At 36.8% G+C, this 16,346-nt stretch overlaps 1 protein-coding gene across 1 annotated transcript in view; it reads left to right on the top strand.

Moving 5' to 3' along the window:
- The window catches only part of LOC131202586 (1-phosphatidylinositol 4,5-bisphosphate phosphodiesterase zeta-1-like), a 79,923-nt gene that overhangs the window by 23,504 nt on the left and 40,073 nt on the right, over positions 1-16,346 (top strand). The window contains exons 4-5 of the mRNA XM_058191691.1: positions 10,559-10,760; positions 15,983-16,127. Of these exons, the coding sequence (XP_058047674.1) occupies positions 10,559-10,760; positions 15,983-16,127 (347 nt within the window). The remainder of the gene's footprint in view (positions 1-10,558; positions 10,761-15,982; positions 16,128-16,346) is intronic.

Raw genomic sequence — 16,346 nt, 5'->3', positions numbered from 1 at the left:
CTGTATGCATTTAATGTACATATATATACATACATACAGAGAAAAGATAGAAGGAACATCTTCTTGAAACAGATAAAAAAACCTGAAGGAAACAGATAAAAAAATTCTTACTGATGCATTAGAAACATCGCATAGAAGAATAGAGATGAATTATTCCCTCTAGTCAGAAAGAGAATTAATGGTTGTGTCCTCATTTCTGTAGCTGACATACACTACATAAAAACTCAAGATGCAGATAAGATAGTGATGGCTGATTGGGTGCCATTCACACATACAACAAAATTAAAGCTTGGGTATTTGAGGCTGTCCAATGGTCAAAGCTTCAATATCAGTGGTTCTCTGACCACAAATTTCCTAACTCTGTAATAACTAATTAATAAATACATGTGGTTTATTTTTTCGATCTCTAATTGATATTAATCTCTGGGTTGATTTTTTAAAAACATTTTGAACTCCAAAACATGTTTGAACACAATATGTTTGGATTTTTGTTTGCTTCTTTGTTTTCAAAGTTCTGTATTAATGGGATCTAATCCTTTGTTACTAGCTACCAAAGGAGCAGGTTTATTGTATTTTTTAGTATTTCCCACAGTTTGGGTCAGTCCATCTCTCTCTCACAGAGAGAGGGGTGTTTTTATGGGGATAGATAGGAGGAGGCAACATTATGTATGCTGCCCTAAGTTCCTATACTATAGGCATAAGATAAATCAAATACATAAATTAAGGTTGGAGGATATACTAATATGTGGACAATTTCAAATCAAGGAGCTGCACGAGGAAAAGAAGGAAGGAAGGAAGGAATCTTTAGCTGCACTTGGACTGAGATTTATGCATATTGTTATACCTTTCGTAACACATGTATTAATCTTATAATCTTGCTGATCAATGATAATACAAGAGCGAGAAAGGAGGAATTAAATGGAATAAAATAAAGTAAGATGGAATTGAATGGGGTAGTGTTCATCCAGAAACACTGAATAAATCCTCTTATTGGCTCTGAAAGTACAGTGACAGCTGTAATTAGTTACCATTTTGAATTGATATAGCACTTAGGAAAAACAGGACTAGTATCACTTAATATAAGCCTACTTACCTGGAGTATTACACTGTGTATGTCATGCAATGTAGAAAATGATATGAAACATTTAGCTATTAATGAATGTGGCCATTAACACTTAGAACTAATTGGACTATATATCATCTCTCTCTCTCTCTCTCTCTCTCTCTCTCTCCTTTCCCTCTCCCTCCCTCCCTCCCCCCTCTCTCTCAACTTTAGTTTGTAGGAGGAGGCCACCCTTCACCAATATTCCTGGGTGGTATAAAATAGCGATTCTGAGAAAATAGATTCTGAGTGCCAGGCTGATGTTTTATTGGGAATTTGCTTTGTGTGAGCCCAGACCTGCAGAATTTTTCTTGATGAGAAGCCTTGTGATTGGCTCCTGTGCTCCAGTAGGCAGGTCTTCATGAGTAAGATGGACTCTGTGGACAGTTTGCAGAACCTAGAACTATGCCGCTTACGGTCTGACCTAAGCTTAGGACACATAATTGTCTGCTACAACATCCTACCTGTCTATGACTACTTCAGCTTCAATCACAATAATACACGGGCAAACAATAGATAAAAACTTGAAAGTAAACTGTGCCAAACTCGATTGCAAAATATACGACTTTAGCAACAGAGTGGTCGATGCCTGGAAGGCACTACCTGACTATGTTGTTACATTCTGAACAGTGGTAAAATCCAAATTTTTTTACTACTGGTTCTGTGGGTGTGGCTTGGTAGGCATGGTGTGGCTTGGTGAGCGTGGCAGGGAAAGGATACTGCAAAATCTCCATTCCTACCCTGCTCCTGGGGAAGAATACTGCAAAATCTCCATTCCCACCCAATTCTGGGGTCAGCCAGAGGTGGTATTTGCCGTTTCTCCAAACTACTCAAAATTTTCACTACTGGTTCTCCGAACTACTCAAAATTTCCACTACCAGCTCTCCAGAACCTGTCAGAATCTGCTGGACTTCACCCCTGATCCTGAAACCCCCAAAACTTTTAACATTAAACTATTTAGCATGGACCTCACCCCATTTCTAAGAGGTCTGTAAGGGGGCATGCATAAGCGCACCAGCATGCATATAGTCCCTCCCGTCCCTGTCCTACTGTTCCCATTTATTCATAGTCATTTCTTATGTATATACTTATACCTGTTTATACTTATATATGTTATGTTCATACTTATACTTGTTTTCTCACACATGCTTGACAAACTAAATAAAATAAATAAAAGCTGAGAGAGAAAGATCAGGCTCACAGCTTCAGGCAGACGCATCTTAAAGAACATTGAATTCATTCATTCCTCTTTCTAGAGCACATTAGAGTGAAACATTTTTTAAGTGACAGGGATTTTCAGACCAGCAGAACACCTAAACCACCTACTGAGTGTGTCTTCAACCTGAAGTATTAATGTAAAAGTAAAGAAATAATGATATGGATATAAAAAAATAATTAAAACTTTGCCAAGAAAGGAAACCAAGAAAGTTTAAAATAGATTACAAGAACAGTTGAATTTGGAATATTGTTTATAGAAGTACTTTTGAACTAATTAAATATAATAATATATTCCTATAAGGATTATTTAAACTTGTTATAAAGGAGGATTGGATGATTTCCATAAATAAAGAGACAAAGGAAACTGGAAGCTGTAAAATACCACATATAGAAGTATACAGTGCTAAAGGGATTAAAAAGTTAAGGATTTAAGGAAAAAAGCCTCTATTTTCTATGTCTCATTTCTGGATTGAGAATTAAAAGAAAAATGGTTACAACTAAAAAAAAGCAGTAAAAGTAACAGGAGGAGATCATGGTTATATGCAAATAACAGAAAAAAGAAGGGTGGCAGGCTTTACGAAATATTTATAAATATGGGGAAGAATGTCATAACATTAAGTCATAGTATTAGTGACTGAGGTAACTGCAGCTGACTGCATCAAATAAAAGTGATCTGATTTCACTAGAAAAGAGAATGGATAGATTTGCAAATATGGAAGAAAAAATGAACAAAAATTGAAATAATCTGTAATACAGATGAATGGAAGTTAAACAGTTTAAAGGGAAAAAATGAATATTTGGAAAATAAGACAGAAATGGAAATGGTAAAAGATTTGGATAATTTGGCACTACTGGAATTTGAGAGAAAGACTTTTTGTTTAGACTGAGAATAGCTCTAGAGGAACCCCATGATGATATTAGAGGCTTGTTGAAGCCTTATTAAAAAATTTTGGAAGGAGGCAAAAATAGGATGCAGAAGTGAACAACCTATACAGAATTAATACAAGGTTTGCAAAACTTGTAGCAAGAAATATACCAAGAAATACATCCTTGTGCTCTTTATCAGGAAGAAGAGAAGAGACTGGGCCCTACAATAACGGATTAACATTGTTATGGATAAACAATTCAGAAGTTATTTTGTTCAAAGATATACTTATCACAATATTAGAACTGAAAGAGATGCAGTTGCATCAGAAGGAAGGATAGGTACAACAAATACAATAAGAAATTGTGGAAAAGCTTACTATAGTGGGAGCTAGAGGGATAAACTGTTTAAGGAGGAATGGATTGTGAAGATGGCACAACTAAGTATGGTACTTAGTTTTATCTCGACTTTTTGCTGAAAAAGGAAAAAAATGAGTTGGTGATTTTTGGATTTGTACATAAAATGGTTTAATATGGGATACAGAGAAATATGCTATATAATCTTAGAAAGGGAGGATGGATAATAATTTTGTAACAGCTGCAGTGGAGATCAGAAGTTGTTTCTTAATTATTTGTTTCTTTTTTTTTCTTTATCTGTACTGTCTTTTATATTTTTTCTTTTATTGTATTTTTTTTTCTTGGGAAACCCTAACTCTAACCTTAATAGAATAGAACAAGTAAGTCACTAGTTGAATTAAATAAATAAATAAAATTATTAACATTAATTGTTTATATTTTAAAATTTAGAGCATAGATAGAATGTGTTATGCCATGTGTTATGATGGCCCCCATCATGCTGAGCTTGAGCCAGAAGTTAAGCAAATTTTTAATTTTGGCATCAAAATTAAATTAAATTATTTTGGGGTCATTTTTCAGGTTTTGGGTGGGTTTAAGTGTAGAAATGGTACTAAAGCCTGTCATTTCTCTCCTTAGTCTAAAAAAAAATGGCTTAAAAATGTCAGCTGTCCCATTTCCAGTTACAGTACCACTGTTAACAGGTGGCCTATTTAGGTCCTTCAAACTGAAAGACTGGGTTACAACTTTTGACTCTTTAGCACTTGCTCATTCCTGATTTAGTGGAAGTTAATAAGAGTCCTGCAATTATTGTGTAATTAGTAAGTAATGTACTCCAGAAGGTGTTAGGGGAGATATTTTTTTCTGATGCCTTATACTGTAGTACTAGTAAGTCATACATCAAACAAGACAAGTAGTAGACATAGGAAATGAATTAATGGATGGGGTTTTACTGTCCCAGGCAGATGGTGTGCAACTTGAGGGTTCATCTAGACTCATGATTCCTGCTTAATGAGCAAGTTGTAGTCAAGACTAGGAGAACCTTTGCACAATTTCATATTGTGCACCAATGGTGCCCTTTTGTGGGAGTCCCTATGCTCAGTCAGTCAGGTCCTGATCATCCCATGTCTGGACTACTGCAATGAACTCCACATAATAAGATTACTCTTGAAGAATATTCAGAAGCTAGAGCTCGTGTAGAATCGAACTCCATGGACATTCTTGGGGCCCTGAGGGTGGCCCATGTAGCACCACTGTTGCGCTAGCTGCGTTGTTGCCCAGTTTGCTTCCAGGTCCAATTCAAGTTATTATCTTTAAAGCCTTTTATGGCATGGATCCATAAAGTGTTATTAACATTACCTGAGGAACTGTCTCACCCCAATGGGATTGGCCTGCTCAAACCAGGCTGGCAGAAAGGACATACTGTGAAACCCCATCAGTCAAGGAATTCTGGACAGTGGGGTCCAGAAATAGATACTTTATTGTCATAGCACTGTCCTTTGGAATATCGTGCCCTTTGAGGTGAGATCTCCACCCATTCTCTTGGCTTTCTGAAAGAGTTTATAAACTAGGCTCTGCCAATTGGCCTGAGGCCTCTATGGGACTACATACTGGAGATGGCTAATGAACTACCTCTAACCAATGTGTACCTTACTCCCCTTTTAAGTTTAATTTTAATGCTAATATTTATTATTATAATATTTTAATGTTTAATTCTATTTCTTTTATTTGTAAACTGCCTAGAGCAGTGGTGTCAAGTTCAATTTCATTGAGGGCCACATCACGATTGGGTTTGATCTTGGAGGGCCGGGACTGGGTGTTGGGTGGGTGTGGCCATGGTGGGTGTGACATGGAAACGCACCTCTGCAGACATGGTTTTATAAACTTATAAAAACAGGGAGGCGTACATTGCTGTGATTTTGTTTTTTTAATGTTTACTTGATCTACTTGATCAACTTATGAGAGAGAGACCAGATCAAGAAACTGACTCCATAAGAAGACTAGAACTCTAAATTATTGACATAGACTAATGGCAGAATCCTGCAAGCCTGAAAGATAAAATATTTTACTTTTCCTCCCTTTTATCCCTTCTGAGTCAAGGACGGCCTCCTGGAGCACCCTGGAGGCCCCATTTTGGGCCTGAAAGGCCTCCTGAGCCACTCTGGAAGCCAAAAGCAGTTGTGGGGGGAGTGCGTCTCCCCACCCCATTTTTGCTAGCAGAGACACTGCGGGTGGTCCTTTGCTATTTCCAGACCAGCACCGTGGGCCAGATCGAAGTACCCCGCAGGCTGGATCCAGCCCACGGACCTTGAGTTTGACTCCCCTGGCCTAGAGTCTTCCCTTGGGTGGCATATACATTTCATAATAAAAAATGAAATAAATCAAGAGCATATTTGTTGTTATTTTAGGTTTCTGGTATAGTTGTGAGTGCAGAGTGGCCTAGTGGTGAAGATGCTTGCCTCTCACTCAGAAGGTTGAGAGTTTTAGATAGAGAAAAAATACGTGCTGTGAACTCTGCATGGTGTTAGGAAGGGCATCCGGCCAGTAAACTGTGGGAGGCACCGTTTATCGGTGGTTCTCCTCCTATCTCTCCGACCGGTCGCAGACGGTGTTGACAGGAGGGCAGAGGTCGGCCCCGAGGCGCCTCACTTGTGGGGTGCCGCAGGGGTCGATCCTCTCGCCCCTTCTGTTCAACATCTACATGAAGCCGCTGGGTGAGATCATCAGTGGTTTCGGTGTGAGGTACCAACTGTACGCTGATGACACCCAGCTGTACTTTTCCACACCGGACCACCCCAACGAAGCTATCGAAGTGCTGTCCTGGTGTCTGGAAGCCGTACGGGTCTGGATGGGGAGAAACAGGCTCAAGCTCAATCCCTCCAAGACAGAGTGGCTGTGGATGCCGGCATCCCGGTACAGTCAGCTGAGTCCGCGGCTGACTGTCGGTGGCGAGTCATTGGCCCCGATGGAGAGGGTGCGCAACTTAGGCGTCCTCCTGGATGAACGGCTGTCTCTAGAAGATCATTTGACGGCCGTCTCCAGGAGAGCGTTCTACCAGGTTCGCCTGGTGCGCCAGTTGCGCCCCTTTCTAGACCGGGATGCCCTATGCACGGTCACTCACGCACTTGTGACGTCTCGCCTGGATTACTGCAATGCTCTCTACATGGGGCTCCCCTTGAAGGGCATCCGGAGGCTGCAGTTAGTCCAGAATGCGGCTGCGCGGGTGATAGAGGGAGCCCCTCGTGGCTCCCGCATGACACCTATCCTGCGCAGACTGCACTGGCTACCTGTGGCCTTCCGGGTGCGCTTCAAGGTTTTGGTGACCATCTTTAAAGCGCTCCATGGCATAGGGCCGGGCTACTTACGGGACCGCCTGCTGCTACCAAATACCTCTCTCCGACCCGTGCGCTCTCATAGAGAGGGACTCCTCAGGGTGCCGTCAGCGAGGCAATGTCGTCTGGCGGCGCCCAGGGGAAGGGCCTTCTCTGTGGGGGCTCCCACCCTTTGGAACAAACTACCCCCAGGACTTCGTCAGCTTCCGGACCTTCGGACCTGCCGCGAGCTTAAAACACACTTATTTATTTGCGCAGGACTGAGTTAGATTTTAAATTTACGGGTTTTAAACTGGGTTTTATTTTTTATATTTTTAAATATTTGGCGTTTAGAATAAGTTTTTAAATTGTTTTTTACTCTGTATTTATGTGTTTTTAAGTGCCTGTTAACCGCCCTGAGTCCCTCGGGAGATAGGGCGGTATATAAATATGATTAAATAAATAATAAATAAAAATAAATAAATAAACTATTCAGTCACCCCAATTGCACCCTGAATTAAGGAATTACTGGGTTGTAAACAAGGAAGTTAAGTATAATAGTGTGTGAGCGTGTTTGTATATGTAGAACTCTGAGTTTAGCTTGACTCTAATAACTTCATGGACATGTCCACATAGTTTTTTTGAGTGTCTTTGCCATTGCTGTCTTCCATATATTCCAGAAAATACTCCTTGAAACTTCCCATATTTGCTGTTCTGTAGCTTAGAAAAACATGTCAAAATCACTGAAATGCACTACAATGCAGAAAAGCTAACCTTCCATCGCTGCATGGCACTTTTATGAGAAAAAAATGCCTCAGCAATTAATTTTGCTAAATTAAATGCTAAAATTGCTAAATTATTCTCATGGCTAAATAGCATGAAACTGCATGTCTAGTCCATTTGCCAGGAGTGACTTATTGTATAGGAGCTGTTTTGCCAGGGATTTTTCAAGTGGAGATTTTGTTTTAAAGTGCTCTGTTCAGAAAGAATTTGTGAACAGAAATTTAATGTAAACTCAATAAATCTTGCAAGTCATCTTAGGAAGAAAATATATTATGTTATAAGCCTACAAGCATACAAATACATTATTTGTTTATATATTTGTGACTGTATTTATAGGCTCCAAAGATGGGGAGAGAAAAATATATACTTTGAATTTTTTTGGTATTAGATAATAAAGGTTGTACATTAGCAAAAAACAAATTGTTTTCTTGATTTTCTTTTATTATTTTTTATTCCTTTTTTGCATTAAAAATAGTGGAATATAAAATTTTTGTACACAAGGAGTGTAATTAAGATTTCAATACAAATAATCATATCTGTTGGCTAGAGCAGATTCATGTCTGGGTCTTTCAGTTTGCAGAATTTGGTGGGTCATTGGGTAGGCTGGATGAAAGCAAGATTCTGCTTACATAGTGGCAGCTTAAGTACAGTATCCCATAATTGCATGTGACCACATATGAGTTGTCTTTTACATTTTGATGAGTATGCAAAGAGAATCAAAAATGGATTCTGGAAAAGGGGCATACTTGTGAAAGATAATAAGCAAGGTAGTCTCCTCTGAACTGGCAGTTACAAGAATCAGACTGTTCTTTTGCCTTAAAAAGTCTTTAATTGCTGTTTGCCTTCATAACCTTTGCATTTGAAAGTAGTATATTTAGTCCTGTTGTCTTCTTAGCTTCTTAGCACTTAGCAACAACAGCATCAAATTTGCATATTAGAGACCTGCTGGAAAGTAATAACAGCATGCTTGTGGAGTGTGGCAGTATAAAAACAGACCATACACCGCATATACATTCTGCTTGGAATAGAAGGGTGTGAAATGGTATATTGTCTTAAGGAGTGTAGCCTATGTTCTGTTTACCATTTTGAAGTATGTATAACAATCAATGCAGTCATTTATTTAGTTGTAGCTTATTTGCCCTAGGGGCTTAGATGTAGGAAAGTGTCCCTCCTTGAAAAATACAGTTACTCTCTTCCTAAAGATCTTGTAGCCTAAGAAAGTAAGTCTTGGAAATAATTGGGATCAAAAGGGAAGAATAAAAATAAAGCATGCTTTGAGTGGAAATAAAGCCAGTCATGCACTTCATACCGCTAAGCCCTCATTTTATTTGTCCTTTTGCATCTTTTTAAAGAGTCCATTTTTATATCCTGAACCTCGTAAGTCCCAAATGCAAGATTAAATATATGAAACATATAAATAGAAGCAGGTTATACACCTTTTTTTTTTAAAAAAGTCCAATAGATAAAGTTATGTGGTCCATGATAATTTTTTCTTATAAACTAAAGAAAGGAAAATATTAATATCCTACCTAAACAGATTATTATTAACAGTCCTATTAACAGTAAATAAATAGATACAGCATTTATATTGCATTGTTCAATATGTGCAATATGTGATAAAAAGGAGACAAAACAATCATAATGGTGCTTAACCGATTTTGTTTTGAAGGAAGTGTTTGAACGAATTTGAGATTTACTATTTCCTGAGGAAAAAAATTAAAGTGAGTTGGGTGTCAAATACAGAATGGGTGTTAAAATATCCAGTGACTTTAGGAAATCAAATCCTTTAAGTAAAGAACAATAATTGGGGAAATAAGAGCTGCAGCATTGCTTTAGAATCAGAGGACAGAAGTCAGTTAAGGATAGGGTTTTAATCAGTGGTGGGCTGGTGCCGGTTCGGATTGGTTCGAGTGAACCGGTAGTTCCAACCAGGGCTGGCCCCACCCACCCGCCCTGGCGCTATTATGTCTTATATAATCGCCGGGTTTTCGATGCCATGCACATGCATGGAAGGGATGTGTGTGCATTTTCAGTTTTGGGCAAACTGGTTGTTACAAGGGTAGCAAATCACTCCTGGTTTTAATTTTCATTGTGCTTGTAAAAATAATTTAAAATGGTTGGAAGACTACAATTCCTAGTTGAGTCCTACTGAACTATTTTCTAGTTAAAATATGAATAGACATGCTCTCTTACTTGGGAATTGGCAAAATTGTACCTCCAGGCCAGAATCAAGTGCAGCCATGGATGCATACATTTCCTCATAACCTCACTAAATTAAAAGAGGTAGAAATCTCATATGATCATGGTATATTTTGTCATTTTGACAGTTTCAGATGAGACCTTGCAAGATGATGGTGCTTTATTTCGTTGGGCATCTTAACTTATTGTATGATAGTCCATACAATAGTGCCCAGGTGAACATTCTGAAAGTCTCCCCAGCATAGTATTGTCTTACTTAACAATATGACAAGATTTATTGGTTTACAGTATATACTAAATGCACACACTAGTATGCAGCTTAGTATGTTAGCTAATATCAAATGTAGTTTGGGATCTGACTGATAATATTGTATCAATTTGAACAGCAAACACTATTCTGAAAGAATTTCATTTATAGGATGTTAAGCATAACCTAAAACCTTTGTTTAAGCAAAACAAAGATACTGAGGGTGAATCAGCCAAAGCTCATGAAAGATATCACCCAATTACTGAGTTGATTAAGTAATATGAGCATATAAAATACATATCATATGTGATTCATTTTCTTTCAATTCCTCATCACTGAGTACAAGAACAGATTTTCATGTGTGATCTGACATTCCATGTTACATTAATATATTTAGTCTGGAATATTTTCAGTTTGTGCTTAATTATATTTGTGTCCATGCTGGAGATATATATGTGTTTGTAATGTTCTGGCTTTCAGCAAGGAGAAATAAAGAGATGACATTTGAAGGATTTATAAGATATGTGAGCTCTGAGGACTGCGCGATATTTAAAAGTGAGCACAGAACTGTTTACCAGGATATGTCCCGTCCGCTATGTGAATACTTTATTTCATCCTCACACAACACCTACCTCATATCTGATCAGCTAATAGGGTCAAGTCACCTGTGGGGCTATGCAAGGTATTTTTATCCATTTTGAATCATTAGTTTAATATAATAAGTAGTTCAGTAGAACAGCTTCTTCTGTTTTCCTGAATCTCATTTTCAAAAGCATAAATTAAAACATCGTTAAAAAAACCCACTGAAAACTACAAACAGAAAGCAAAGTAGCTAGACTACAATTCAGTATGACAAATACATATTTTAGTGTTGCTATCAGGTTTTGATTTAAAAGAGAAGAATATACATTTTCAAAATATAAATGTACCAAGGAAACCCATATAGCCTGTGCCAAAGCATGCTAGGGTAAAATGTTTACTTTGCATAAATAGTCCACTGCATGATTTACAAACTCATTTCCCCGTATATATATAAAACATTCAGAGTTTCTAAGATCTGCTAGAGCTATTTTGAGGCAGACCATTAAACATAATGAACAATAAGCATCAGAGAATAAAGGAGTGTGAGAACTTATAGTACTCTGGGGTTTCTCATTAGAGAACTAGAATTGTACTGTGTTTTGTGCTATGTTTTCTCAGTTCCAGGAGTTCTTTAATTTATGTGGATCAATCCTGTGCACAGAAGGAAGGACCGAGGAACAGATCTCAGAAGATTAGCAGAAAGAGGAAAGAACAAGCACTTTGCGCAGACATTGAAAACCTAGAATTTTTAGGAGCCAGAGCTGTGTATAAGGTTTAAGAAGCATATGTTAATAATTGAGACAGATCTCCCAAGCGGTACTAGTTTCTTGGGCCTTGGAACAATATGTACAGAACATTTTTTTCACTTAAGAGGAAGAAAAAAAATTAATCGAGCCTAGCTGAGCTAGTAGTACCTATATGGATGCATCCATTTCATTTTCTTGGCAACAATATGGAAGTTGCTTGCCATCTATTCTCATGCTAGCCTAGAACTTTTGCACTGAGATTTTAGGACAGTTTCTTCTGCAAATAGTGATTAGGTATGACAATGCTTAGTTTTCTAAGGTAAGATACTGTGCTTCTGAAGTGTCCACTTGTGTATGATGAAACACATGCATACCATCAAAAGTTATAAATAACTAGCAACTAACCAGTAGTTTGGCTGTTTAAGTCTCATAGGGCAAAGGTTGGCTCAGCCTTCCATCCTCCCGAGGTCAGTAAAATGAGGACCCAGATTGTTGGGGGCAATATGCTGTCATGTAAACCACTTAGAGAGGGCTGTAAAGCTCTGTGGAGCGGTATGTAAGTCTAGATGCTGTTGTTATTGCTAATATAAGGGGGTTAAAGGAGGACAGGAAAACAAAAGATATGAGTCAGATAATCAGTTGTGTAAAACTGTTTAAACATTGTCAAAGATTCAGTAAGAGAGTAGGAATATATTTGTAGTAGCCCCAGATAAATCATATTTTTGGCCTGCACATGGAGCTCATATTTAAGTGATTGTCCATTATGACTCCAAGATTCCTCTTGCAGTTACTGCTATTGAGCGAAGTTTCAGCTAATCTGTGTATCTATATTTTACAATAGAGTAATTAATTGTTTCTGGATGGATCCTGGTGGAGTTTAAAAGGTTGGTTACAAGGAAGAAAAGCAAATTAAGGATAACTTGAGAACCTGTTTTGAAATCAATTGTGACTTCTAATAATCCTGCTGCTAATAAATTGTTTATACTTTGTCTCCTCTGAGAAAAGCTAACATAATAAATATTTGTGCCCTAGGCCTGAGTGTCTAGGGCTTCCTGTTATGTCTATCTTTAAAACAACTTTTGTTAAATGATGTACCTTATTTAATAGGGTTCTGTCAGACAAAATGAGTGAACAAAGAATGCTAATAGTAGTTTGCCAGTAGAGTTCAATAGATAAAAAAGAAGAATAAACAGATAATCTCTATTTTGAAGGATTATATACTAAATTCTGAAGGGTGAAAAGTTTTATTTCCTGAATAGCTGCTGAGTGCAAGAGTCGTGCCTTGAGACCTATTGATTGCTCATTCTGAGTATCTGAGTGACTCCTTTTTCGCCATTGGTTCTCCTACTTGAGAAGAATTAGCTGAGGAAGTAGCTGCAGTAGGAACAGGAAATAGCCATTTAATGTTATTTTTGTTAATGTGAAGGGAAACTAAATGTTAATACAATTGATACACATGTTTTGGACTTCAGAAAAGTGGATTTCAATAAATTCAGAGCAAGTTGCAAGAATTCCATTTCAGAACAAGCTAATGGAAAAAATAGGTTCAAGATGGATGAGAATTCCAGGAGATACTAAAAGCATAACTGCAAATAATTCCAATTAGAAAAAAAGAGTGGACATAGAAGAAACTAATGCAGGTATTCCTCAACTTACAAATACAATTGAGTCCAAAATTTCCATTGCTAAGCAAGACCAGTGTAAGTGAATTTTGCCCCATTCTACCACTTTTCTTGCCACAATTATTAAGTGAATCACTGCAATTGTTAAGTTAGCATGGTTGGTAAGTGAATCTGGCTTCCTCATTGACTCGTCAGAAAGTCACAAAAGGTGATGACATGACCTCGAGACATTGCAACCATCATAAATATGAGCCAGTTACCAAGCATCCAAATTTTGATCATGTGGCCATGGGGATGCTGCATCAGTTGTAAGTGTGAAAAACGATTGTAAGTCATTTTTTTTCAATGCCTTTTTAACTTAAATAGTCACTAAACAAATGGTTGTAAGTCAAGGACTACCTGTATAACTTACACAAAACGCTAATCAGAATTCTGAAAACAAAAAAGATAATATGTAAGAGAGAGATGTTACTAAGGAAGAATAGATATTGATATCCTGGAAGTATAGAGGGTGCTATAAAATAAATAAATAAATAGGCTTCTTTTCAAAATAAAAAAATACTAAACTGTTTAGTGAAAATGACAATACTAAGACCTCTTTACTTTGAACAAGTAGAAGGCCATGAATTAGATCGTAGAATTCTGAAATAATTTGCTGATGTGTAGTAGAATCTTTATGTATTCTATTTGACAAATAATAGAAAACTGGTGAAATGCCAGGCAATTAGAAAATGTAGTTATCTACAGTATGTACTGTATTTGAAAAATAGAAAAAGTAAATGAAATGAAAGGAAGATTAGTCTGATAACAAATAGATCATAAAGGAGTTGATCGTTTAATATATTGAAATAATATGTATTTACCAGAAGATAATATATATTTATCAAGAACAAATCTTGTCAGGTTAATGTTATCTCATTTTTAATTGTATGGCTTGTTTAGTAGACTGTGAAAATACCATAGATACAATATATATTTACTTCAGCAAGACATTTGATAAAGTACTTCATGTAGTAATCTGGACTGAATGGAATAATAAAGTTTTGAAGCTGGTTCAAAAAGTGTATTCAAGTGTTGTGCAAAGACTTATCAGATTGGAATAAAATATAATAACTTCCATACAAATTCATAAAATTGAGCAAGATAATTGATATCCTAGAAAACAAAAAATAATTTAAAATAGTATTGATTGATTAGAGAAATGAGCTGAAAATAACAAAATGATATTAAACTTAGACAAATGCAAAGTAAAATCTACAGTTATAGGTATTAAATAATTAATACTTGTGAATTTGATCTTGGAGTAAGTATTCACTTAATTGCCAAGTGAATATTTATGCAGACTCAAGTGTCATTCCAGGCACAATTGACTAAGCAGTGTGATATGTCTATAAAAAAGGCAACACATTTGAATGCTGTGTCAATTTCTGCACAATTTGTTTTCAAGAGGATGCAGAAAAACTGGAAAAGATTCACAGATTGATAGGATTAGAAAGAACTGGGAATATTTAGCCTCTTGGAAATAGGGGAAATACAAGAGCACTCTACAAATACCTGAAAAGATTTTCTGAGAAAGTCAGAATCTATTTTCAAATATTTTAGAGTTCTGAAAATAGAATAATGGATTTGAGTTAACATAGGCAAATTCTACTTGAATGCTAGAAAAAAACTTACTACCAGTAAGAACAATTCAAGGGTGGACCAAAGTACCTGCAGAAGTGGTATACTTTTCTCTGGAGATGTACAAATTGAGTAAAGATAATTCCTATCTGGAATATTTTAATTGGGTTTCTGTACTATTCCGGGGATGGATTCACTAACAAAACTAGCAAAATCATTGTCTATTAGAATAATTGTCTACGATTGTAAAGCTATATTTGATTAAATGAAAAATTAAAATTAAAGCCAAAATTGGCAAGTAGTCAACATGTGGAGTCTCCATTTCCCTTTTAAAGTATTCCGGGAAATGATGCTGTGTAATGAGTTTTGCAGTGGTTGGGATTTTAAAACCCATTGAAATTAATGGGACCAAGTTTTATGTCCTTTCTTTGGGGTACAAATCTTAATACGCTTGTCCTTCAGGGGCTCACAGTGCAATAATCTTTTCCTAATGGCGATTCATAGTTTACTTTCCAGAAGCTCTGGAAGCACAATTTGCATAGTATACTACAGCAGTTGTGCTACAACATTAACTTTTGAGAATACTGTTGGATAGCCCACTGTGCATTTTTTCAGATAAATACTTGCTTTAGAAACTCAGCTTCTTTCCTGAGGATTTTTCTGAGTGAACTAGTCAAGTTAAAATAAATGAGCTACAAATAACATGCTTTACATTTTTCTTATACATGCAATTCTTAGCACTATTGTAGCCAGATAACATTTTAATCATCTCTGGTGCTTTTGTTATAAGTGTTTTCTAAGAGTATTTGTCAACCACAATTTCCCATAGTAATAGCCCTATAATGTGTCATTTCAAAATGACTGAAAACATGTACTTTAGCATGAGAATCTTAAAATATATTTTCTACGGAGCAACATCTCTGGCTGTTACCAAAAATAGATTTACAAAACTTCATGAAACAAATTTAATTTGGGTTGTATAGCTGGACCAGGCACTGGGGGCTTTCCTTTGGACCAGGTACTGACTATTTCCTCACAACTGCACCTAAAGAAAGCTGGCAATGTCATAACAAACTTTTAATGACAATGTTGAATGAGGAACTCCATTTATTTTAAATGACCCAAACCTACATATTACAATTCCTTGTGGGGAAAAAACATCCATGTTTTGGTAGAATTTGAAATGGAAGTTTTTTATACTCCTTCCCTCAGTTGTGTTAGAGGACATCAATTCCATTAGCTTTGAACCAGACTAAGAATGCCAGCAAATTATTTTCATTTTTAGTGTCTCAGTAGCAAATATATGACTCCATTTCTATTTTTTTTTTAAAAAGTGCTCTGATGAAAGGATGCCGATGCCTGGAAATTGATTGCTGGGATGGACCCAATAACAATCCTGTTGTTTATCATGGATATACATTAACAAACAAAATTAGCTTTATGACCGTCATCCAAGTGATCGACAAGTATGCCTTTGTGGTAGGTACATGTGTGACATACCTACCAGATGTTTTAAGATACTCTTAATTAATTACCCATATGCCTTCAGAGTTTTGATGGATGATGAGAATTCAGTAGCATAAAACAAAAGGCACCTACTACATGGACCATGAAACAATCTGTTGGGCAGAAACTTTTCTTCTTAAAAACGAATAGAATCAAATAAAAGCTCTGTTCCAACCCATGTCTGCAACTGCA

The sequence above is a fragment of the Ahaetulla prasina genome, chromosome 7 (assembly GCF_028640845.1).
Source record: "Ahaetulla prasina isolate Xishuangbanna chromosome 7, ASM2864084v1, whole genome shotgun sequence".
Lineage (NCBI taxonomy): Eukaryota > Metazoa > Chordata > Lepidosauria > Squamata > Colubridae > Ahaetulla > Ahaetulla prasina.
Note: the sequence above shows the minus strand (reverse complement) of the source record. Positions and strands in the feature narration are given on the sequence as shown.